Source organism: Mirounga angustirostris, unplaced genomic scaffold (assembly GCF_029215605.1).
Source record: "Mirounga angustirostris isolate CCGP_5_RB_7025 unplaced genomic scaffold, mMirAng1.0.hap1 SCAF_4, whole genome shotgun sequence".
Taxonomy (NCBI): domain Eukaryota; kingdom Metazoa; phylum Chordata; class Mammalia; order Carnivora; family Phocidae; genus Mirounga; species Mirounga angustirostris.
Genome location: NW_026991712.1, coordinates 118,259,270 through 118,286,000, shown reverse-complemented (window position 1 = coordinate 118,286,000; position 26,731 = coordinate 118,259,270). Strand labels below are relative to the sequence as shown.

The 26,731-nt window shown below is 36.5% G+C and overlaps 1 protein-coding gene across 2 annotated transcripts in view; it reads right to left on the bottom strand.

The window, feature by feature from the left end:
• SELENOF (selenoprotein F) overlaps positions 1-26,731 on the bottom strand; it is a 55,533-nt gene that overhangs the window by 11,972 nt on the left and 16,830 nt on the right. For both annotated transcript variants that reach the window (XM_054512762.2, XM_045897278.3), the window contains exon 3: positions 13,028-13,091. In XM_054512762.2, the coding sequence (XP_054368737.1) occupies positions 13,028-13,091 (64 nt within the window). The remainder of the gene's footprint in view (positions 1-13,027; positions 13,092-26,731) is intronic.

The window sequence follows — 26,731 nt, the reverse complement described above, 5'->3', positions numbered from 1 at the left end:
AACTAGGCTTACAAGAAATGATAAAGGGAATTCTTAAGTAGAAAGAAAAGGCCATAATGAGAAGAAAATTAGGAAAAAGAAAAAATTTCAAAGGTAAAAAGCAAACATAGTAAAAGGAGTAGATTAAGCCAATGTGGAGATTAAAACACAAAAGTAGTAAAATCAATTTCATCTAAAAAATTAGTCAAGGGATACACAAAAAGATGTAAAATACGAAATCATACATAAAATGTAAGTGGTCATCAACTTTATATAGACTGCTATACACAAAGAATGTTATATATGAACCCAATGATAACCAAAAATAAATCTGTGATATACACAAAAAATAAAAGGAATCCAAGCATAATGTTAAAGCCATCAAACCAAAAGAGAATGAGAGAAGACAGAGAACTACAAAAACAACCACAAAGCAATTAACAAAAGGACAATAAGGACACATCCATGAATACTTAATTTAAATGTAAATGGAATATGGCTAAGTGGGTTAAGTGCCTGACTCTTATAATAAATTTTATTTTTTTTCTTTTTAAGGATTCTTATTTATTGAGAGAGAATGATAGAGAGCATGAGAGGGAGGAGGGTCAGAGGGAAAAGCTGACTCCCCGCTGAGTGGGGAACTGACGTGGAACTCAATCTCAGGACTCCAGGATCATGACCTGAGCTGAAGGTTGTCGCTCAACCAACTGAGCCACCCAGGCGCCCAAGTGCCTGACTCTTGATTTCAGCTCGGGTCATGATATCAAGGTCCTGAGATCGAGCCCTGCTTAAGATTCTGTCTCTCCCTCTGCCCCTCCCTGCCTGTGCGTGCACCTGCGTTCTCTCTCTCTCACAAAGAACAAGTAAATAGACTAAATGCTCCAATCAAAAGACACAGGGTGACTGAATGGGTAAACAACAAAAAAGACCCATCTATATCGTGTTTACAAGAGACTTGCTTCAGACTTAAAGACACATAAGGAGTGAAAAGTGAAGGTATGGGTAAAGCTATTCCATGCAAATGGGAGAGAGAGCGAGAAAAAGGTAGGAATACTTTTACAAAGACTGTAGCAAGAGATAAAGAAGGGCATTACAGAATGATAAAGTGATCACTTCAACAAGAGGACTTAATTATAAATATCTCTGCACCCAAAATAGTATCACATAAATACATAAAGCAATTATAAAAGGCATAAAGTAAGAAATTAGCACTAATAAAATAGTAGGTGACTTAAACACCCCACTTACATCAATGGGTAGATATTGTGAACAGAAAATCAACAAGGAAAAAGTGGCTTTGAATGACACATTAGACCAGATAGAACAGATACACACAGGATATTCCATCCAAAAACTACTGAATATACATTCAAGTGCACATGGTACATTCTCCAAGGCAGCTCCTATCTTAGGCCACAAAGAAGTCCAAATAATTTTAGAAGTCTGAAATCATATCATATCTTTTCCGACCATAAAGGTATGAAACAAATAAATTACAAGAAAAAAAACGTGAAAAAGCAAAAACACATGAAGGTTAAAAAAAAGACGCTACTAAACACAAAATCAAAAAGAAAATAAAAAAATACATGGAGAGAAATAAAAATGAAAACATAATGATCCAAAATCTTTGGGACACAGCAAAAGCAGTTTTAAGAGGGAAATTTATTGAGATACAGGCCTACCTCAAGAAACAAGAAAATCCTCAGAAAACCTAACCTTACACCTAAAGAAACTAGAAAAAGAACAAACAAAGCCAGTGGAAAGGAGGGAAATTAAAAGATTAGAGCGGAAATAAATGAAATGGCAACTAAAAAAACAATAGAAAAGTTCAATGAAACCAAGAGCTGGTTCTCTGAAAAGATAAATAAAATTCAAAAGCCTTTAGCTAGACTCATCAAGAAAGAGGACTCGGGGCACCTGGGTGGCTCAGTCAGTTAAGCGTCTGCCTTCGGCTCAGGTCATGATCCCAGGGTCCCGGGATAGAGCCCCTCTGTGGGGAGCCTGCTTCTCCCTCTGCCTGCCACTCCCCCTGTTTGTGCTCTCCCTCTCCCTGTCAAATAAATAAATGAAATCTTAAAAAAAAAAGACTCAAAATTAGAAATAAAGGAAAAATAACTGACACTACAGAATACAATGAATTGTAAGAAAATATTATGAAAAATGAGTAACTTCCCAGCAACATACAATCTTCCAAAACAGAATCAGAAATAGAATATTTGAACAGACCAATCATGTGTAATGAGACTGAATCAATGATTTAAAAACACCCAACAAACAAAATAAAGTCCAGGACCAGATGAATTCATGGGTGAATTCTATCAAACATGTAAGGAAGATTTAATACTTATCCTCAAACTATTCCAAAAAATAGAAGAGGAGAGAAAGGAAAGCTTCCAAATACACTCTATGAGGCCAGCATTACCCTCACATGAAAAAAGAAAACTACAGGCCCGTATCCCTGCTGAACACAGACACAAATATCCTCAACAAAATATTTGCAAACCACATGCAAAAAGACTTTGAAAGGATCACTCACCATGATCAAGTGGGATTTGTTCCAAGGATGCAAGAGTGGTTCAATATTCGCCAATGTGACATACATTAATAAGAGGAAAGATACAAACCATATGATCATCTCAATGGATGCAGAAAAGGGCATCTGACAAAATTCTACCTCTGCTTATGATACAAACTCAAAATGAGGTGGGTTAGGAGGGAATATACCTCAACATAATAAAGGCCACGTATGAAAAAGCCAAAGCTAACATCATATTCAATGGTGAAACACTCAAAGCTTTTCCTCTAAGATCAGGAACAAGAAAGGATTCCACACTTACCACTTTTACTCAACATAGTACTGGAAGTCCTAGCTGCAGCAGAGAAGAAAAAGAAAGGCAACCAAATTTGTAAAGAAGTAAAACTGTTATTATTTGCAGATGACAAGATACTTTATATAGAAAACACTAAAGACCACCAAACCCGATTAGAACAGATACATTCAGCAAAGTTTCAGGATACAAAATTAATACACAGAAACTGGCTTTATTTCTATACACTAATAATGAAGTAGCAGAGAGAGAAATTAAGAGAACAATCCCATTTAAACTGCACCAAAAAGAATAAAATACCTAGGAATAATTAAACCATGGAAGTCAAACACCAATATTCTGAAAACTACAGGACACTGATGAAAGAAACTGAACATGACAAAAACAAATGGAAAGATATTCTGTGCTCATGAACTGGAGGAATTACTATATATATATTTTTAAGGTTTTATTTGAGAGAGAGGGGGGGGGGAGAGAGAAAACATGAGTGGGGGGAGGGGCAGAGGGAAAAGCAGACTCTCTGCAGAGCAGGGAGCCTGATGCCAGGCTGGATCCCAGGACCCTGGGATCATGACCTGAGCCGAAGGCAGATGCTTAACCGACTGGGCAACCCAGGTGCCCTGGAGGAATTACTACTATTAAAAATGTCCATACTACCCAAAACAATCTACAGATTCGATGAAATCCCTATCAAATAGCATTTTTCACCGAACTAGAACAGATAATCCTAAAATTTTTATGGAAATGTAAAAGACCTTCAATAGCCAAAGCAATCTTCAGAAAGAAAAGCAAAGCTAGAGATAATACAATTCCAGATTTCAAGATATACTACTAAAGCTGCAGTAATCAAAACAGTAGGGTACTAGCACAAAAACAGACACATAGATCATGGAATAGGACAGAGCCCAGAAATAAACCCATGCTTAAATGGTCAATTAATCTATAACACAATATACAACAGGAAAAAGACAGTAACTTCATTAATGGTGTTGGGAAAACTGGACAGGTATATGCAAAAGAATTAAACTGGACCAGTTTCTTAAACCATTCACAAAAATAAACTCAAAATGGATTAAGGACCTAAATGTGAGACCCAAAATCATTAAACTCCTAAAAGAAAACAATGGCTATAATCTCTTGGATACTGGCCTTAGCAACATATTTATGGAAATGTCTCCTCAGGTAAAGGAAACAAAAACTGTTGGGACTACACCAAAAACAAAAAGCCTCTGCACAGCACAGAAAACCATCAACAAATCAAAAGGCAACCTAGTGAACAGGAGAGGATATGCAAATGACACGTGTGAGAATATACAACTCAACACCAAAAACCAAACAATCTGATTAAAAACTGGGCAAAGGACCTAAATAGACATTTTTCCAAAGAAGACATACGCGTGGCAAACAGATACATGAAAAGATGTTATCACTGATCACCAGGTTAATGCAAATCAAATCCCAGTGAGATCACTTCACACCAATCAGAATGGCTAATATGAAAAAGACAAAAAATAACAAGTGTTGGCTATGATGTGAAGAAAAGGGAACCCTCATGCACTGCTGATGGGAAAACAGTATGGAGGTTCCTCAAAAAAATTAAATAGAAAAACCGTATGATCCACTTATTCCACTACAGGGTTATTCAAAGAAACGAAAACACAAACTTGAAAAGATACAAGCACCCCCTATTACTGCAGCATTACTTACAAAAGCCTAGATGTGGAAGCCACCCAAGTGTCCACTGATAGATGAATGGATAAAGTATATGTGGTATAGGAAGGTTCTGGTCCAAGATGGCAACTCAGGAAGACCCTGAACTCACCTTCTCCACGGACACATCAAACTTACACCTATTTATAGAGCATGTCCTCCTGAGGAACTTAGGGCCGACTGAAAGTTTCTGTACAACAAAAGATAGAGAGCACAGAGAGAACGGCAGGAGAGAGGGTGGGAACGGCAGTGGAGAGGGATAGTACTGAGGGTGAGCAGATTCATCTGTCCTGTGGCATAGTCTACGGCACTGGCCCCTAGCCCACTGTAGCCCTGGATGTCCTGGGGCACAGAAAAAAAAAGCTGAGGTTTAAAAGAGCAACTAGAACAGAAAGGAACTAGCCCCAGAACCTTGCCAAATAGTGAGAAAGCTGCTGGAACTCTCTCTGGGTCAAAAGAGCAGGTGAGTACCATAGGTTACATTCCCTCTCTATTGTGACAGTGCAATCAAGAACAGGGCCCCCAGCCCACACCAGCCTGACATCCTGGGCCACGGGGTAGGGGTGGGGAGGGGAATGAGGGGAAAGGTGTTTTAAAGTTCAAGTAGAGGGGCGCCTGGGTGGCTCAGTCAGTTAAGCGGCTGCCTTTGGCTCAGGTCACAATCCCAGGGTCCTGGGATCAAGCTCCGCGTCCGGCTCCCCGCTCAGCGGGGAGCCTTCTTCTCCCTCTCCCTCTGCCTGCCACTCTGTCTACTTGTGCTTTCTCTCTCTGTCAAATGAATGAATGGAATCTTAAAAAAAAAAAAAGTTCAAGTAGAATTTAAAGATCCAGCACTAGAACTCTGCCAAATGGGGGGAGAGCTGCTGGCACTCTCTAGGTTGGAGGGGCTGGTGAGTGCCATGGTTTATGTTCTCCCTCTACCCTGATAACTTGGATGGCAGGAGGGTCCAGATACCCTAACCAGCCTGTTGCCTCAGTGAGTCCTGGGTGCCTCGCCCACATCAACCCCAACCACCCCACCAAGCAGCTCCAGCACAGCGCACACCAGGACACCCCTGGTCAGTGCTCACTGTAGAGCCAGCAGCTGTGCCAATGTGACACAAACACAAAGCACTCCCTAACACTCCAGCCCCACACCTCCCTGGCTCCTAAATGCTTCCTAGGACACCCCTGGCACAGAGAGTACTGGGACCTTCTGGGTCACCTGGTTCAGCTCCGGGAACGCCCAGCCCATGCTGGCCCAGTTCTAGTCCCCTGCCAGGATACTCCCTGCACTGAGCATTCTGGGATACCCTGACCTTACCCACTTCAGCTTCAGCTATCCCACAAGGTGCTTTCTGCCTGGAGAGCGCTGCGACAGCCACAACCCATATCCACTGCAGCTTTAGCTGTCCTCTCAGGGCTCCCTGGGCACAGAGAGCTCCAGGACCACCTTGGCCCATGCCTACTTCAGCTACGGATGTTTTACCAAAATGCGCCCTACAGAGAGTACCCTAGGACCCCCAGGCCCATGCCCCACCTTGCATCAGGCTGCCTTGCCAGGTGCCCTCTAGATGTAGAGCCCCAGGACACCCCAGCATGCACTTGATCAGCTTCACAGTCCACCCAGGGGACAACCATACACAAGACCATTCCTCCAAGTTTAGAAGTAACTGTTCTGCCTAATTCATAGAAACAAGCAGACTGGAGAGACAGAAGAATATGCTACCAAAGAAAGAAAAAGACGTAACTTCAGGAAAAGAACTAAATGAAACACAGATAAGCAATGGTCTGATAAAGAATTTAAAAGTAATGATCATAAAGATGCTCACTGGACTGGAGAGAAGAGTGGAAGAACTAAGTGAGAACTTCAACAAAGAGAAAATATAAAAAAGAACCAGAGTTGAAGAATATAATAACTGAAATGAAAAATACACTGGGGGAATCAACAGTAGGTTAGCAGATGCAGAACAATGGATCATAGATCTTGAAGACAGGCTATGGAATGCAACCAAGCTGAACAGCAAAACGAAAAAAAGAATTTTAAAAGTGAGCAGAGGGGTGCTGGGATGGCTCAGTCTGGAGCGTGTGACTCTTGATCTTGGGGTCATGAGTTCAAGCCCCATGCTGGATGTAGAGATTAATTAAATAAATAATACTTTAAAAAAAAAAAAAAAGATGAGTAAGAGGTGCCTGGCTGGCTCAGTTGCTGGAGCATGTGACTCTTGATCTCAGGATCAGGAGTTCAAGCCCCATGTTGGGTATGGAGCCTACTTAATTAAAAAAAAAAAAAAAAAAAGAGTAGAGTTTAAGGGATTTCTTTGACAACGTCATTTGCATTATAGGGGTCCCAGAAGGAGAGAGAAAAAGGGGCAGAAATCTTATCTGAAGAAATAATAGCTGAAAATTTCCCTAACCTGGGGAAGGAAACAGACATGCAGGTTCAGAAAGCAGAGTTCAAAACAAGATGAACCTAAGGAGAGCCATACCACTACATAAAATAATTAAAATGTCAAGTTTAAGATCAGGGAAAAATTTTAAAGCAGCAAGAAGAGAAGCAAAAAGTTTTATACAAGGGAAACTCCATAAGGCTATTGGCTGAATTTTCAGCAAAAATGCTGCAGGCCAGAAAGCAGTGGCATGATATATTCAAAGTCCTAAAAAGGAAAATGAACCCCTCCCGCCCCGCCCAAACCCTACAACCTACCACCAAGGGTACTCTACAGGTAAGATTATCATCCAGAATTGAAGCAGAGACAAAGAGCTTCCCAGACAAAATTAAAGGAGTTCATCACCACTACACCAGCCTTATAAGACATACTTCTACTAAACAACCAATGGGTCAACGAAGAACTCAAAGAGGAAATAAAAACACAGGAAGACGAATGAAAATGGAAATGCCAATGGTTCAAAATCTATGGGTTGCAGCAAAAGCAATTCTAAGAGGGAAATTTATAGCAATGCAGGCTGACCTGTAAATCAGACAGGAAAAATCTCAAACAACCTTACACTTAAACTAGGACAAGAATAACAAACAAAACCCAAGGTTAGCAGAAGAAAAAAAAACTTTTAGAGCAGGAATAAAGAGAGACTAAAAATACAGCATAAAAGAGTTGGATCTCTGAAAAGATAATAAAAATTGATAAAGCTTTAGCCATACTCATCAAGAGAGGACTCCAAATCAGAAATGAAAGACATAACAACCGACACCACAGAAAAACAAAAGATTTTAAGAGAAGACTATGAAAAATTACATGCCAACAAACTGAACAACCCAGAAGAAATGGGTAATACCTAGAAACATACAATCTTTCAAAACTGAATCAGGAAAGAAAACAGAAAACCTGAACAGCCCAATTAACTCTTAGAGGAATTGAACTGGTAATCAAAAAACTTCCAACAAACAAGATTCAAGGAGTAGATGGCTTCACAGGTGAATTCTATGGAACATTTCAAGATTTCATAACTATTGTTAAACTATTCCAAAAAATAGAGGAAGATACATTCCATTAGGTCAGTGTTACCTTGATACCACAAAAAAGTAAATTACAGGCCAATATCTCTGATTAACATAGATGCAAAAATCCTCAACAAATTATTCAGTCAACCAACAATACATTAAAGGGAACATTCACCACAGTCAAGTGGGGTTTTTTCCTGGGATGCAAGGAAGGTTCAATATTCACAGAACAGTCACTGATACACTACATCACTGAGAGAAAGGATAAAAACCAAATGATCATCGCAACAGATACAGAAAAAGCCTTTGACAAAATCCATCATTCACGATAAAAACTCTCAACAAAGTGGGTTTAGAGGGAACATACCTCAACATAATAAAGGCCGTATTAAAAAAAAAAAAAACCCAAAGCCAACATCATCACAATGGTGAAACACTGAGAGCTTTTCCTCTAAGATCCAAAACAAGACAAGGATGTCCACTGCTGCCTTGCCACTTTTATTCCACATACCACTGGAGGTTCTACTTGCAGCAATCAGATAAGAACAAGAGATAAAAGGCAAAGAAACTGTTAAAGTAAAACTGCCACTACATGCAGATGACATACTATATATAGAAAAACCTGAAGAGTCCACCAAAAAACTATTAGAATTGATAGTGAGGTCAGTAAAATTTCAGGATATACAATTAATATACAGAAATTGGTTATAGTTTTAAACATTAACAATTTAGTAGCAGAAAGAGAAATAAAGAAAAAAATCCCATTTACCACTGTACCAAAAAGAATGAAATACTTAGGAATAAACTTAACAAAGGACATGGAAGACCTGCACTCTAGAAAGTATAAAACATTTGTGATAGAAATTAAAAATGACATAAAAAAATGGAAAGAGATACCATGCTAATGGACTGGGAGAACTCTGTGAAGTTCTTTGTGAAGGACATTGTGAAATGTCCATACTACTCAAAGCAATCTACAGAGTTGACAAAATCCCTATCAAAACACCAAAAGCATTTTTACTGAACTACAAATCATCCTAAAATTTGTATGGAACCACAGAAGACCCTGAACAGCCAAAGCATTCTTGAGAACAAAGCTGGCTGTATCAAAATCCTAGATTTCAAAATATAAGCTATACTAATCAAGAGTATGGTGCTGGCATAAAAACAGACACACAGATCAACAGACCAGAACAGAAAGTCAAGAAAAAACCCCCATGCTTATATGGTCAATTAATCTATAACAAAGGAGGCAAAATATACAAGGGAGAAAGACAGTCTCTTCAACAAACAGTACTGGTAAAACTAGGCAGCTATATGTAGAAGAATAAAACTAAACCACTGTCTTACACCACACAGAAATATAAACTCAAAATGATTCAAAACCTAAGTGGGATACCTGAAATCATCAAAGTCCTAGAAAAACACACAGGCAGCAATCTGTTTGACATCAGCCTTAGCAACATTTTTCTAGGTGTCTCCTCAGGCAAGGGAAACAAAAGCAAAAATAAACTATTGGGACCATACCAAAACAAAAAACTTATGCACAGCAAAGAAAACCATCAACAAAATGAGATGGCAACCTACTGAATGGGAGAAAATACTTGCAAATGATATATCTGATCAGGAGTTAATATCTAAAATATATAAAGAACTTATATAGAACTCAACACCAAATAAACAATCCAATTATAAACTGGGCAGAGGGCCTAAAAAGACATTTTTACAAAAAGACAGATGGCAAACAGACATATAAAATGATGATGAACATCACTAATCATCAGGGAAATGCAAATCAAAATCACAATGACGTATCACCTTATCCTGTCAGGATGGTTCGAATCAAAAGGAAATAAAAAGTGATGGTGAGGCTGTAGAAAAAAAGGAACTCTCATGCACTGCTGGTGAGAATGTAAACTAGTGCAGCCATTGTGAAAACAGCATGGAGGTTCCTCAAAAAAAAAAAACCCCACAGAAATACTATATATTCCAATTAATTCCACTATTGGGTATTTACCCAAAGAAAACAAAAACACTAATTTAAAAACTATGTATTCCTATGTTTACTGCAGAATTATTTGCAACAGCCAAGATAGGGAAGCAACCTAAGTGTCCATTGATAAATGAATGGATAAAGAAGATGTGGTATGTGTGTGTATATATACACACACACAATGAAATATTACTCAGCCATAAAAATGGATGAGATATTGCCATTTGCACAACATGAATGGACCTAAAGGGTATTGTAAGTAAAATAAGTCAGAGAAGACAATTATATGATTTCACTTATAAGTGGAATCTAAAAAACAATAAATTCAAGCAGAAACAGACAATAAATACAGAGAATTGATGGTTGCCAGAAGAGGTGTGGTGGGGAGATGGGTAAAATGGATGAATGGGAGTAGAAGATATGGGCTTCCAGTTACAGACTGAGTAAGTCATAGGGAAGGTAGTCAATGGTATTGTAATAGCATTGTATGACAACTCACCTATGGTGAGTATAGCATAAGGTACAGACTTGTCAAATTACTATGTTGTATGCCTGAAACTAATGTAAAATTTTGTGTCAGGTATATTTTAATTGAAAAAAAAAAAGTGTGGAATACACAATGGAATATTACTCAGCTATAGAAAAGAATGAGATATTTCCATTTGCGACAACATGGATGGATCTACAAGGATTAAGTTAAGTGGAATAAGCCAGACAGAGAAAGACAAATACTGTATCATTTCACATATATGTGGAATCTAAAAACTAAGTGAAATAAATAACCAAAAAACGAACAGATTCTTAAATACAGAGAACTGGTGGTTGCCACAGAGGAAGTGGATGGAGGGGTTGGGTGATTAAAGGGGGTTAAGAGATACCAGCTTCTAGTTACAAAATAAGCAGTAAGTCACAGAGATAAAAAGAATACAGTCAATAATATTGTAATAACATTGTATGGTGTCAGATGATGATGACATTTAATGTGGTTAGCACTGTGTAATATGTAAAATTACCAAAGCTGTACACGGGAAACACTGTATGTCAATTATACTTCAATATTAAAAATATTAAAGGATTACAAGGAAGTATTCATACTTACACAATCAAAACATGGAAATTAGAAGAATCTTAGGAGCTGGACCTGGAATTGGCTTTGGAATATAATCTGGGACCTTTTTTTCCCCCACACTGAGTGGTTTAAGTTCAATAAAATGTTTCAAAATTTAGTTCTCTCTTCTGGAATTATTTAACATTAATTTCCTTTTCTGTCTTATGACATAGGTATTTTAAATTAAGTGAATTAAAAAAATTACAATTAAAAGTTATGATAATCCCAGAGGCTAGTGGATGTTGATGACAAAGACAATGCAAAGATGACACGAAAATTAGCTTGGTATGTGTAATTACTGTAAAAAGTGAAACTGTCCTTTATGCCCTATTCCAGAATATCTTTAAGATAGTGAGTCCGAAAGTGGGAATATAATAATGGTTATACTTAAAATATACCAGCTCCTCATGGACTCAGAAAACATTGGCATTATACATAATTATATTGAATATGGCTACACATTACAGAAATAAATCACTTTCATTTAAAAAAACTTGTATGTTAAAATATTTATACATAGAATTAAAATCCAGCCAGTTGTTTTCAAAAGGAAAAGACAGTATGACTACATGTACCCAAAGTATGATAATTTAACTATATATAAGAAATATATAGAATTAAGTTCCACTACAAGGACTGATAAACTCCACTCAAGCTTTTAAAGACTGAACTTCCAACTGGAGAAATTAGTACCAAAGACATAATAAAATCTGATATCACAAATAAGGCTAATTGTGGTATCAAAGTTACTCTTAACCTCATGAAAATCTAAGTCACAAAAGATTATTAATAAAACAAGTCAGTAAATGTGAATAATATAATTAAAAAGCAATTTCTAGGAATAAGGGTGATCAAACTATCATTTAGAGAAGTGATATAAAAACCAAAACTAACTGTGGTACAATTCTGAGTGTGCTGAAGGCAAAAAAAAAAAAATCAGCATGAGGAATTTTTTTCCCCCAAGCCGAAGTAGATATATTCTGTGCTATATTAGAATGTGTTTATTCTGACAAAGAATGCATTTAATTAGATGTGTATCTGCTTTGGGCCTCATATAAAATGTCCCCAAGCCAAACTATTACTCTATTACATTTCTGTGCCAAAAAGAGCAATATATCATTATAAATAATTCTAGGTCAGCAATAAAGGGCATGTGTGAATACAGGTAATTTAAAAGATACTAAGTCCAAAAAATTCTCTTGCCATTAAGTAAACAAGGTGAGAAACCATGAGAAAGTCAGCAGAAATAAAAACAAGGTATATAAACTGAGCACTTATGTATTCGTTATATAAAAAAAATAGCTTCATTACCTTTATACAATTTCAGTTTTATAAAACTGAATTTCAAATGACATGCCAGGACAGAATAGAAAAGTCTTAGTCTAAGTCTTTCTGGAGATGCAAAGCTCCATTACAATTTGATGTCAACCAGAAGAATACATTTTCACAATTATCCTGTCATATGTTTATCCTTAAAATTCCCTGAGAGGACCCTGCACATGGATCACTGCCTCTCCTCTGCGCCTCAAGCTCTATGGTAATTAATTCTCTTCTTCATGGTTTTCCACTTTGTACAGGTCTATTCTCACTTACTCCAACTGTCCCTTATGAGCATTTTATATAAATCAGTTTACAGTTAAGATGTATTAGAATGGTATGTTACTTAAAGGGATTACATTCATATCTGGTAAAACAAAGCCTCCTGTAGAAGTTACACTTAGGGAAAGGCTCTCCTAAGAGAATAACCACTTCATCATGTGTTGTATCATATATTATGCTTAAAGTAACCTTGTATTCAACAATTACTATAAAACTCTACCTCCATGAAAACAAAATGTGGAAAAAATACATACACTGTTGAGACAGTATAATCCTAAAAAATTTATTCTTGGGAATATTTAATGAAAGTATTCTTGTAAAATGTTGATTTTAAATTAAAGTGAGAATTTACTGGAGATAATTTTACGTACCTTGGACTTGAGGGAACCTCCCCAATTTTCATCCACAAACTTCAAGAATAGCACCTGCATAAAGCTACAAAAGGAAAAACAAGAATTTAAAAAACTGGTATAATTTTAAGATTTTATTTATTTTGGAAAGAGAGAGAGAGAGAGAATCTTTCAAGCAGACTCCACACTGTGAGCCTGATGTGAGGTTCAATCCCACGACTCTGAGATCATGACCTGAGCCAAAATCAAGAGTTGGAAGCTTAACTAACTTTGCCACCCAGGCGCCCCCCTTATAATTTTTAAAATGTACTTATTTCAGTTAAAATAAATATTACAATTAAACAGATAAAGAGAATCAAATGTTCAGAGCTGGAGAGAACTATGTAGTTCCAGCATGACAGAAGAGGAAATAGAGGCCCATGGATATTAAATGATTGAGGAATTTAAGCCCTACTTGGAAAAAGACTGAAGGAGATGTGGAGAACGGACAATGAATTTGAATAGGTAAGATGTCCTTCTAAGTTCTTCACAAAATTCTAAAGATTTCCTATAGTTCTTTAGAATGCTAAATTGAACACAGGTTTGTATTCATCTATCCATCATAGATAAATATCTATGGATATGGCCATGGATATTCTTTCTGGTTGGTTAAAATTAAGCAATCAATGTTTTAAACAAAACAAAACCTCAACACCTTTAAAAATTATAGTATATAATATGTAAAGATATTAAAAACTAGTAAAATATCATTAGAAAGAAATTTTGTTAAAGATTTATTTATTGGAGAGAGAGGGAGAGAGATCCTGCACATGTGTGTAGGGAGAGGGACAGAGGAAGCCCAAGGTGGGGCTCTATCTCACAAACCATGAGATCATGACATCATGACCTGAGCCAAAACCAAGAATGGACGCTTAACTGACTGAGCCACCCAGGCACCCCTCGTTAGAATTTAAATGCAAATATTGTCCCTTAATGAAATTCACTTGTAATGAATTAAATGGTAAATACCGCTTTTCTAGCTATATAGAACCTGCACAATTTATAGTAAAAGCTCGTTATAAAAAAACTCTAATGCAAAAATTTTATTGCAATGAGTTCAGATGAAATGGATTTAATGGAAAAACATCACTTTTTTTCAGCTGTAGAGCCTGCCCATTCTTTTTATAGTGACATGGGGATGCTACGGTTCTAAGAGAAGGCAGGCAATTATAAAAACTTACTATATCCATTTTATTTCTTGCTAGCTTTTACACTTTTTTTTATTGTAGGTCTAAGAGCTAAAGATGGATTTTACTTTTTAAGTTCTAAAATAGCATAAATATCCCATGCACTATGCACTATGATTATTTTAAATACTTCGGAAAACATAAAAAAGTACAGAGTAGAAATTAGAAATTTACTTTAATTCCATCTATACCCAAGAGATGATATATTTTTTTAAACGTTTTGGAGATTCTGAACTCATGGTTTGTGAGATAGAGCCCCCCACCTTGGGCTTCCTCTGTCCCTCTCCCTACACACATGTGCAGATCAATAGTTTTTAAATTTTTGAGGATCACATACTTTTGAGAATCTGATGAACTTTTGCTTTGAGCTATTCATGGACTCTCTAAAACCACTAATGGATTTCAGATTAAGAACTCTGATGATCTCCAAAGATTCTCTGCAGCATTAAAATTTGATATTAGGGGGATCTAATTTTTTTAGTTAATCTTGTTAGACAAGACCCCAGAATATCTTTAAAAATATCAGCTCATATTACCAATAAGGTCATGAAAAGATGTTCAACATCACTAATCATTAGGGAAAAGCAAATCAAAACCACAATGAGCTACCATTTCACACTAGATAGGATGGCTATTATTAAAACAACACAGAAAACCAGTGGTGGTGAAGATGTGGAAAAATTAGAACCCTGGGCACTGTTGTTGGTAATATAAAGTCGTACAGCCACCACAGAAAATAAAAAGGTGGTTCCTTAAAAAATTAAAAATAGAACTATATGATTCAGCAATTCCACTTTTCAGCCCGAAGTTAGAAGCAACCCAAACGTCTATTGACAAATGGATAAACAAAATGTGATATATACATATAATGAAATAGTCTTAAAAAGAGAAAATTACGACACATGCTATAACATGGATGAATCTTGCAGACAGTAGGCTAAGTTAAATAAAGCAATTACAAAAGGATAAATACTGTATGATTCCACTTTTATGAGGTACTCAGAGCAGTCAAGTTGAGAGACAGAAAGTAGAATGGTGGTTGCCAGGGGCTGGGGGAAGGAAGGATAGGAGCTACTGTTACTGAGAATGGAGTTTCAGTTTAGGAAGATGAAAAAGTTCTGGAGATACATGTACACCTAAAGATAGGTAAAATGGTGAAGTTTATGTTATATATATATTACCAGAATTAAGAAAGTTAAAAAAGTAGTAAGGCCAGTTAAAATTTGGTTATTAGATTTAGCTTTTATTTGTAAGTCTGTGATCCCTTGGAAACTCTAAGTGGAGATTCCATTACCTTACATAATAGCATTTCTCTACACCACTGTTTCCCAATAGTCTCCATATCATGACACGTGGAAAATGGTTAACAACTTCATGGAGCACTGGGGTAAGAAGAGGCTGCTTATAACTGGAGATGACTAGCTTGGTGGGCCCTGTGCATCCCGGTCCCTACTTGGCTGTCTCAAGGACTCAAGGATTCTGCATCCCAGCAGACTTGTGAGGCATTCATGGAAAGCACTTCTCCGTACCACAAAACAACTGGTTAAAAATACTAGAAACATGTTCTTTAATGAATAGGCAGCTCAGATGTGACTTTGTCCAGGAAAACGTTTGTTGATTTCCTATCCTGCAGGTACTTTTTGCAAAATTCTTTTTTTTTTTTTTAAGATTTTATTTGACAGAGACAAAGAGTGAGCACACACATGCATGCACAAGCAGGAGGGAGCAGCAGAGGGAGAGGGAGAAGCATGCTCTCTGCTGAGCAGGGAGCCCGATGCGGGGCTTAATCCCCAGGACCCCTGGATCATGACCTGAGTCAAAGGCAGACTCTTAACCGACTGAGCCACCCAGGTACCCCAGAATTCTGTTCTTATAATGTACTATAAATATTCTATAACTGTGGAAAGGAAATGTCATATTTATCATAACTACCTCCAGAACTAGACACAACAAAGCTTCTCAATGTATGTATGTTGAATGCAGAGAATTATTCATTTAACAGAATTAATTACCTTTTTTCATTACATAACTTTAAAAATATTTTGAGTTCCTTTGACATACTTGTAGAATACGTTGTGCTTAGTTTCAGTTTAGGGTAAACAAAAAGAAAATTTATCTCAGAGCTGCCTAACATTATTAATACCAAATTCTAAAAGCATTAGTTTTTTTTAAAGATTTTATTTATTTGACAGAGAGAGAGAGAAAGAGAGAGAGCACGAGCAGGCAGAAGGAGAGGGAGAAGCAAGCTCCCTGCTGAGCAAAGCCCTCCCAGAGGGCCTGACATGGGGCTCGATCCCAGGACCCTAGGATCAACTGAGCCACCCAGGTTCCCCTAAGAGCATTAATTTGTGATGCTAGTTGGCATTTTACTTATGAATTTGTGGTGTTCATAGAAAAACACTGGTTTTTCATGGTGAATAAGTAATTGAAATTAACTACAAATTATGATACGTTTTCAGTGACATAATCATAAGCATCTTTGGCATCACACAAATTCACGTAAGAAAATATATGCTACTTATAACAGGAATTCTCCAGGGCACAAAGGATGAAAGGATTTAAAAAGGTTAAACCTGTAATTCCTTGACTTTCCCCTTTAGCATCTGGACTTTTTAAAGTAACATCACTGGCATAGGAAAAATGCTGACCTTCAACATTTGTGGAAAACTACCCAATGGAAGAGAAATCAAAAAAGTTAGGTAACTTTTATACAGCAAGCTTATTTTTTTTTTTTTAAAGATTTTATTTATTTGACAGAGAGAGACAGCGAGAGAGGGAAGACAAGCAGGGGGAGTGGGAGAGGGAGAAGCAGGCTCCCCGCAGAGCAGGGAGCCTGATGCGGGACTCGATCCCAGGACCCTGGGATCATGACCTGAGCTGAAGGCAGTTGCTTAACCAACTGAGCCACCCAGGCGCCCAGCAAGCTTATTTTTTAAATACCAAGTTAGTAGCCCTCTTTTTTATAGGCCTCAAGAAGCTCATTTGTATAGATAATCTATCTTTAGACACTAGTAGGTCCTTATTCCATTATATTATACTGACCAAATAATTTAAATGGAAACACATGAAAACCCTTAGAAAAATATAAAAATGACATGCAAAATTGCATTTTTTCCCTTGGGAGTCCACACTTATTTCCACATAAGTTATGATTAATAGGTTTTCCTAAACTTTCTAAACCATCCTCCCAATGGAAAGCAAAAAATAAACTACTTCAGCTCTGTAACTGATTTGCCTTATTAGTAACATGACTTTTGAATCCCCTAATTTCCACCTCATTTAAAAATAAGTGGTTTTTAAAACTGAATTATAATTAACATAGTGTTATATTAGTTTCAGGTGTACAATACAGTGATTCAATTCTATACATTACTCAGTGCCCATCAAGGTAAGTGTACTCTTAATCCCCTTTATTTATTTCAGCTATCCCTCTACCCACCTTCACCCTCTGACAGCCACCAGTTTGTTCTCTGTATTTAAGTCTGTTTTTCTTTGTTCATTCATTTTCTTTCTTAAATTCCACATGAGTGAAATAATATGGTATTCGTCTTTCTCTAACTTCTTTCACTTAGTATTATATCCTCTAGATCCATCCATGTTGTAGCGAGTGGCAAGATTTCCTTTTTTATGGTTGGGTAATATTCCACTGTGTGTGCGCGCAAAAGTACGTGCCTGTGTGTATACATACACCACATCTTTATCCATTCACCTATCGATGGACACTTGGGTTGCTTCCATATCTGGGCTATTGTAGATAATGCTGCGATAAACACAGGGAAGCGTATATCTCTTTGAGTTAGTGTTTTCATTTTCTTTGGGTAAATACCCAGTAGTGGAATTACTGGATCATATGGTAATTTTTTCTGAAGTTTGAGGGAAACTTCATACTGTTTTCCACAGTGGCTACACCAATTTGTATTCCCACCAACAGTACATGAGCGCTCCTTTTTCTCCATATATTTGCCAACACTTGTTATTTCCAACAAGAGGGTATAAAAATTGTAAGTATCTATGCACCCAACATAGGAGCACCTAATCCATAAAACAATTATTAACAGACAAAGGAAGAAATTTATGGTAACACAGTAATAGTAAGGGACTTTTTTTTTTTTTTAAAGATTTTATTTATTTATTTGACAGAGAGAGACATAGTGAGAGGGGGAACACAAGCAGGGGGAGTGGGAGAGGGAGAAGCAGGCTTCCTGTGGTGCAAGGAGCCCTATGTGGGGCTCGATCCCAGGACCCTGGGATCATGACCTGAGCTGAAGGCAGACGCCTAACGACTGAGCCACCCAGGTGCCCCGGTAAGGGACCTTAATACCAACTTACATCAATGGACAGATCATCTAGACAGAAAATCAACAAGGAAACAGTGGCTATGAATGACACATTAGACCACATGGGCCTAACAGGTGTATTCAGAACACTCCAGTCAGAGGAATACGTTTTTCTTTTTTTTTTTTAATTAAAGATTTTATTTGAGAGTGTGCGTGAGGGGCAGGGGCAGAGGGAGAAGGAGAGAGAATTCTAAGCAGATTCTGTGCAAGAGCCAAACCCTATGTGGGGCTGATTTACATGACCTCGAGATCACTACCTGAGCCAAAATCAAGAGTCAGATGCTTATGCAACTGAGCCATCCAGGCGCCCCTACACATTCTCTTCAAGTGCACAGGGAACATTCTCCAGAAAAGATTACATGCTAGGCCACAAACAAGTCCAAATACATTTGAAAAGACTGAAATTGTATCATGCATCTTTTCTGACCACAATGGTATGAAAATCATTCAAGAAAAAATCTGGAAAGAACACCAATACATGGAGGCTAAATAACAACATGCTACTAAACAATGAATGGATCTACTAAGAAATCAAAGAAGATATCGAAAGATATATGGAGACATTGAAAACACAATGATCCAAAATTCTTGGGATACACTTAAACCTAAAGGAGACAGAATAAGAAGAAACACAGCCCAAAGATAGTAGGAGGGAGGAAATCATACAAATTAGAGCAAAAATAAATACATGGAGACTAGAAACCCAATAGGACAGATCACTGAAACCAGGAGCTGGTTCTTTGAAAAGATGAACAAAACTGATAAATCCTTAGCCAGACTCATCAAAAAAAAAAAAAGAGAGAGAGAGAGAGAGAGGACTCAAAATCAGAAATGGAGGAGAAATAACACCATAGACATACAAAGGATTATAGAAATTATGAAAAATTATATGCCAACAAATTGGACAATCAAGAAATGGATAAATTTCTTGAAATACATAACCTTTCAAAACTGAATCAGTAAGAAATAGAAAATTTGAACAGACCAATTACTAGCAATGAAATTGAATCAGTATTCAAAAAACTCCCAACAAACAAGTCCAGGACCAGATGGCTTTACAGATGTATTCTACCAAACATTTAAAGAATTAATACCTATTCCTCTCAAACTATTCCAAAAAACAGAAGAGGAAGGAAACCTTCCAAATTCGTTCAACGAGACTAGCATTACCCTGATACCAAAACCAGATAAAGACACTACAAAAAGGAAAACTAGAGGCCACTATCTCTGATGACCGTGGATGCAAAAATCCTCAAGATATTAGCAAACTGAATCCAACAATACATTAAAAAAATTATTCACCATGATCAAGAGGGATGTATTCCAGGAATGCAAAGGTGATTTGATATTCACAAATCAATCAATGTGATCCACCACATTCACAAAATGAAGGATAAGAACCGTATTATCTTCTCAATATGCAAAAAAAGCATTTGACAAAGTACAACATTCATTCGTGATAAAAACTCTAATAGGCAGACTTAGAGGAAACATACCTTAGGCCATGTATAATAATTTTTTCCCTCTCATACAAACCTGACCAACCTCTTGTTTTAAATTTTTAGGGCTAATGAGGTTTTTACATATAGCCAACAGCCAAAATCTTAATTTTGTGGTGTTAACTTGCTGTAATTAAAGTAAAACCATGTGGCTACAAAATGGTTCAGATTAACAGGCAAGACAAAACAAAACAGGTCTATGCAGTTTCTTACCAGATAACTAGATTACAAAATAAGTTGATTTAGAACACTGAACAAAGGTGACACTTTTGAGTCATGTAAATTTTCTGAATTAAAAAAAAAAAGGCATTGCATTTGTTAACTATTTTACTGTGCCTTCATACCACCACCACAAATCTGTAAACTTGCTCCATGTCAGGCCAATTAAATTAGGATACTCAGGGATAAGATCCAGGTATCAGTACTTTAATTACCATTACTGCTTTTAAAGGTACCCAAGTGATTGTAATGAACAGCCAGGGATGAGAATTACTGCCTTGGACTATACTCCAGTATTAATAAGGCAAATATTGCAAAACAAACAAACAGTAAGCTTTTGCTCAAGAGACTAACCAATTCTAAAAGATAAACCAAGTAAGCATTGACTAGAGCAAGACAAATGCTGTAATATTGTTTACTTCCCTTATGAAACATTGCTTACAACCATATACTCTTATTTTCGAAATCCTCTTTTATTTAAAGGCAAAACTTTAACATTAATAAAATTCAGTACTATCAGAAAAAATTGAAAAAACTTTGAATATTAAGTAGCAATATGAAGAAAATGCTCTAATGTTAGGTGAACAAAAGGAAAAATTTTAACTGTTGAATAGAATTCAGATATTGGGGGGGGGTAACTATTTTATAGGTCTACTGAAGGCTTGCCCTTAAATGTAGGGATTTAAAAATAAGGAAGTATGGCTAGAACATGACAAAAGCAGAATATTACATTATTTAGAGCTCTTAAATAGAAACAATTATGATGCACTCAAATGTGTAAGTGAGCCATTCTTCCAACCATTAATTGCATCCAGTGAAATTTCTTAAAACCAACTTTACTCCTTTTTTATAGTAGAAAAATACATCACGCAGAAGCTATTTTTTGCAAAATTTGGCCAGTTAATTCTTAGGGAAAATGTTTTCAACCAAAACTGTATATTTAGTAATCTGCTAATGTCTTAAATTTTAATTCATTATTCATCATCAAATCATTCCCATCTTTTTGGGGGTGCCTGGGTGGCTCGGTTAAGCAACTGCCTTCAGCTCAGGTCATGACCCTAGGGTTCCAGGATAGAGTTCTGTGTCAGGCTCCCTGCTCAGGGGGGAGCTTGCTTCTCCCTCTCCAGCTCCCCTCCTGCTGTGCTCTCTCTGTCAAATAAATAAAATCTTAAAAAAAATATCATTGTCATATTTTTAAGTATTTTTTAAAGTGCATAGAGTGCTAGAAGTAACAAGCTACAATTACAGATGGACAATTAGGGCACTAAATTTTTTGAGATCTAGTAGTAAAGCTTTTGTCAAGATTTCACTTCAAGTCACTGAAGCAGCAGATGTGTAAGGCATTTGGTTTATCTGTTGACACTTCCATATACTTCGACTAATGGCATTCTTGCAAAGGAACAATGAATGAATATGGAGGATTAGGTAAATAAGTTCAGCTTTACAATTTTAGCAAACGAAGCTGGTAAATATAATTCTCTAATATTATATCCTTGAGATTACACTATTTTTAAGGTGCTTTCTAATGAACTCTGAATAAAACAAAGGAATGACTGTCTAAGGAAGCTTAGTTTAAAGCTTATTCTACTACATTATGAAAGTGCTCTTTAGTTTTGTATTTTGTATCTTTAGTTTCTGCCTTGAGATTGAGAAAGCTACTAAACAAGCAAGGTAACATCTACCTTAATTTAAATTAAGTTCTGAGAAAGTAAGAATACACTGGGGGAATCTGTCATTAAGATACAATCACTGTTCCATTAAAAAGCTCATTGAAAATGTTTTAAAATAAAGTACAACAAAATGAAACAAAAACCAAGAAATAAAATGTTTGTTTGACATCACCACATTCTAAATTAGACAATTCCAACTATGAAATCTGAGGGAAAACAGAACAAGGTTTCTTCCAATATTGTGATGAATAATAGAATTTGTTCATGTACCTAAAACAAAGAGAATTTCATAACCAAGACTTAGGACTGTAATGATTAGACTTTCACCTGAAAACAAATACACCCACCGATATACCCCCCTCCTCATCTATAGTTACTGGTGTGAAAAATCCAGGATCATCACCTGGGAACAATGCATTCAATTCTACTGATATTTAGGAAATATCATAGAATGAAAGGAAATAACCTGACACATCACCACTATATTTCCTGAGGTCAAAACATCCAAAGAGTTGGTAAAAATGACCCTGAACTTGAGTATTTTTTTTCCCTAAAGATTTTATCTACTTATTTGACAGAGAGAGAGAGAGAGAGAGAGAGATCATAAGTAGGCATAGTGGCAGGCAGAGGCAGAGGGAGAAGCAGGCTCCCCGCTGAGCAGAGAGCCCAATGTGGTCTTCATCCCAGGACCCTGGAGTCATGACCCGAGCCAAAGGTAGATGCTCAACCGACTGAGCATCTAAGTAGTTTTAAAATAAAACCAATTAGCCCCTTGGTAATAAGTAAAAATATTTTAGAAAATGGCAAAGTATTTAGTGTATGGTACTCAATAAAAATTCAATGTCTTTTTGCTCCTAAATGTTTGAAAAATACAACTCATTTTCCTCTTAACTTGAAAAACTGAGATCCAGACACACTATGGTTCAACACCCAAATATTCAATAGCCTCAAAAACAGACCATAGGGTGCTATTATATGGCAGCAAAAGCTGCTTTTCAAAAGAGAATTCAGTTCTATTAGTGTTACTACCATACCAATACTGAACATCATTATTTGTCACGAAATGGGCAGTTATGATTAAGAAGGTTGCAAATATCTGAAATAAAAAACAAAACCACCAGCACAAATTACATTATGGTTGCTCTCTATTAAAACTAAAGAGGGTAAGCACCTAATATATACTAAGATACAAAAATAAAGCTATAATAACCCAAAAGCTTAAATTTCTTAAATATTAAGAGTGTCAATACGAAAGTAGAACAAAAGACACTAGGCTGTTCCACACATTTTTATTTTTTGCCCATTTTTTGACAAGCACACTATCAATTTTAGAATACATTATGGTACCCAGATAGGCTTTTAACACTTAATTCTTCAAAAGGAAAACTGAAAAGGCAGTTTGTACCAAAGGGGTATGCTTTTATGAAAAGTTATCCTCCTTAATGCCCCTTCTCCCATCCCCCACTGTTGCATTAAGGGGCTACCTTGTAACTAGTTGGAAGTCTCCTGTAACCTTCTTTCCTTGAGGCTACTAGTTTCTCAAACATCTTTACTCACCCCTTCCAACCAGTAAATTGATAAATCCTGAAGGTTTTATTGCCTAAATCTGTCTGCTCCTTCTCTATTTTTACTACCAATATGTTGGCTTAAGCCCTTTTATCTTGCCTCTGGAAAACGGCAATATAAGTTATTTTTCTGGCAACAGTATTCCCCTCTGTCCTATCAACTATCCTTCATACTGACAAAATTCATTGAAATACAAATCTGATGCCAGTTCATTGTTTATAATTTTTTAATTTTGTTCCCTGCCTACAGAATAGAGTCCAAACTTCTTATCAAGACACACAGGTCCTACCTTCCTAACCAGCATCATCTCTCATCATAACCAAGCTATGTGATTTATCTAACATGGCCATCTTTTTCATGACTTTGCCTTTTTGCTAACTTTTCCTTCTGCCAGAGAGAACTTTCTCCTAATTATTTTCCAAGTTAGGATAAACAGCAACTTCTATATAAGCAAGTGGTGATATTTACCCCAACTGTCAAAAGGTGGTATGTCCCTCCTTCTGTGTGCTTTCATAGCACCTGAGTATATTTTATTTACAGCCTACTTCTCACTGAATTCTTTCTTTTTCTTTCTTTCTTTTCTTTTTTTTTTTAAAGATCCCATTCATTCATTTGAGAGAGAGAGAGAGAGAGCACACGAGAGGGGGGAGGGTCAGAGGGAGAAGCAGACTCCCCGCCAAGCAGGGAGCCCGACGCAGGACTCGATCCCGGGACTCCAGGATCATGACCCGAGCCGAAGGCAGTCGCCCAACCAACTGAGCCACCCAGGCGCCCCTCACTGAATTCTTTAAAGAAACCAATGCATCTGGAAATAATAAAGAAACTGTACAGAAGGGTATAAAAGAAGTAAAAACTTTCCTCTGCCTCCCACTCAATAATTTTTGAACTGTTTTTAGTTCTTCTGTTGGTCACTTTCATTGTGATTAATGTGGTTATATCTATGGGTCTGAATACATCAACTTTAAGAGATTTATTGATTCTGTCCTCTTTTCCACTTTTATTTCTAACTCTTTTAGTGAGTACCTTCCTAACACTGAATATTATGTTTTAGCCTAATAAAATATCCTGCCAACTGTATTCTAGTTCCATGCCTGTTTCTTCTACTGGACTCCTTGAGGGCAGTGACTATTGTCTTACTTTGACATTCTAGAAGCCTATAACAAGAAGAAATATTTAGTATATAAACAAAGTTTATTTTGACTCTTAGGTAGGTATGTCTAGGAAATATAATTGTAAGGCAGCCTGGAAACAGACCATGAATTACTTTAAGGGTTTATTTCCTTTTTAAATATTGTAATCTGCAAATGTGATAAAATGTTTTAATATGCTTAGATAGAACCTTGATCCTAATTTGTAAATACCTAAAAAAACCTGATATTTAAGACAGATAAATGCTACATTTAGAAAATATTAAAAAATTAAATATTACCAATTCAATTAATAACTACATAAAATATTTTAAGACTTCTGTTACATAAATATGATATATTTATAACCATTTACTAGCTGAATGACTTTAGGTAAGATCTCTATGCCTTAGACTCAACTATAAAATGGGGATAATAATGGTACTTACCGCAGGGTTGTGAAGATTATATAAATTAACTCAGATAAAGGAATAGCACCCTTCATATAATAACTTAACAAATGTTACTGGCTATTATTAAGTAAATATTTGTGTTGCTATGCAGGAGTCTTAAGTGATTCTTTCAGTGAATTAGAACTGTTGCCAAACATTATTCACATCTTTAAAAAAGCTTCTTAGTGAAGAATGTTTTATATTATAATTAGAATAATCTGTTGAAGACTTGTATTTGTTTCCTTTGAAGAAATCAGCTCATGTATTGATGCTACAGACATACTACAAAAGTGAAGCTATTTTAAGCAACTGTGAAATTTCTTTAGTGACTACAATTTCACGCACAGTTAGCTTAACCTCCATTTCATCCTTCTAAGTTTTACACTCCAGTAGCATCTCTACCAGTAGTAGATAGGCTAAAGCTTAATACATGCCACTTTCTTGAATAATGCTGCTTAAGCTGACTTCTAAATTACTCTGAAATTGGCTACAGATTTTCCATGTAAATTGAATAGAACTAAATGTTTTGATGTTCTTTTACTTGAATTATGAAATGCTATGTGACTTATTTAAAATGTTTGGGCCTTAAATAAGCCAAATTTGTTAATATACCCTCAAAAAACACCAAGTAATGGGAGTCATTAAAGTCTATGGTACACTGAAAAATAAAGATTAAATAATTTAAAATAAAAACTAGTGGTCGAATTGTGTTAACTATAAATGCAAAAGGGACCTTCAAAGAGTCAGACTGGTGTTTTATATTTAACTCACTCATTTTCTTCCAGTAAAGTCTGTGAAGTAGGTATTCACATTTTCAAGATAAGAGACAGAATAGAGGTTTAAAAACTTGGGGCTCTAAGGTGCCTAGGTGGCTCAGTTGATCCCAGGGCCCTGGGATCAAGTCCTGCTTTTGGCTCCCTGCTCAGTAGTGGGGCCTGCTTCTCCCTCTCCCTATCCCACCCATTTGTGCTCTCTCAAATAAATAAAATCTTTAAAAAAAAATAAAAACTTGGGAATCTGGAGTCAAACAGACTTGAGATGAAGCCAGGTTATGGCACCCAATTGCTTGGGTAACTTTGGATAGATTAACACCCTAGTTTCCTCTTCTGTTAAATAGGGATAGTAGTATTACATTATAGAGTTGTTGTGAGGATTAAATAATGTAGGTAAGATACTTTAGCATATAACCAAGGTACAATAAACACTGAAAGGTGAGCCAGTGTAATTACAACAAAACTGAAGATTCCAAAGTAATTTGCTAACTCAAAGTCACAAAACTAGTAGCTAAGACAATAATTTAACTCTTTCAAAAACTTTTATAAACAGAGAGAAGGGGATAAACTTCTAATAAACTATACATATATTAATATTTCCTCTCTACTGTCTCTGGCTTGCTGGGAGTGCATGTAAATGTGAAGGAAGAGTATTACACATAGAAAATGGGAATGCTACTATATGTTACATAAAGTGGGACAATTAGCATTAGTCTAATTCCAATTAAGTAATGGAATGGGAAGTGGAAGGGATCTAACTACATTCTTAACCAACTGAGCCACCCAGGCGCCCGGATCTAACTACATTCTTAAAATTATTTTATGCACTATGTAGGTCCATTTATTTAAATCTAGT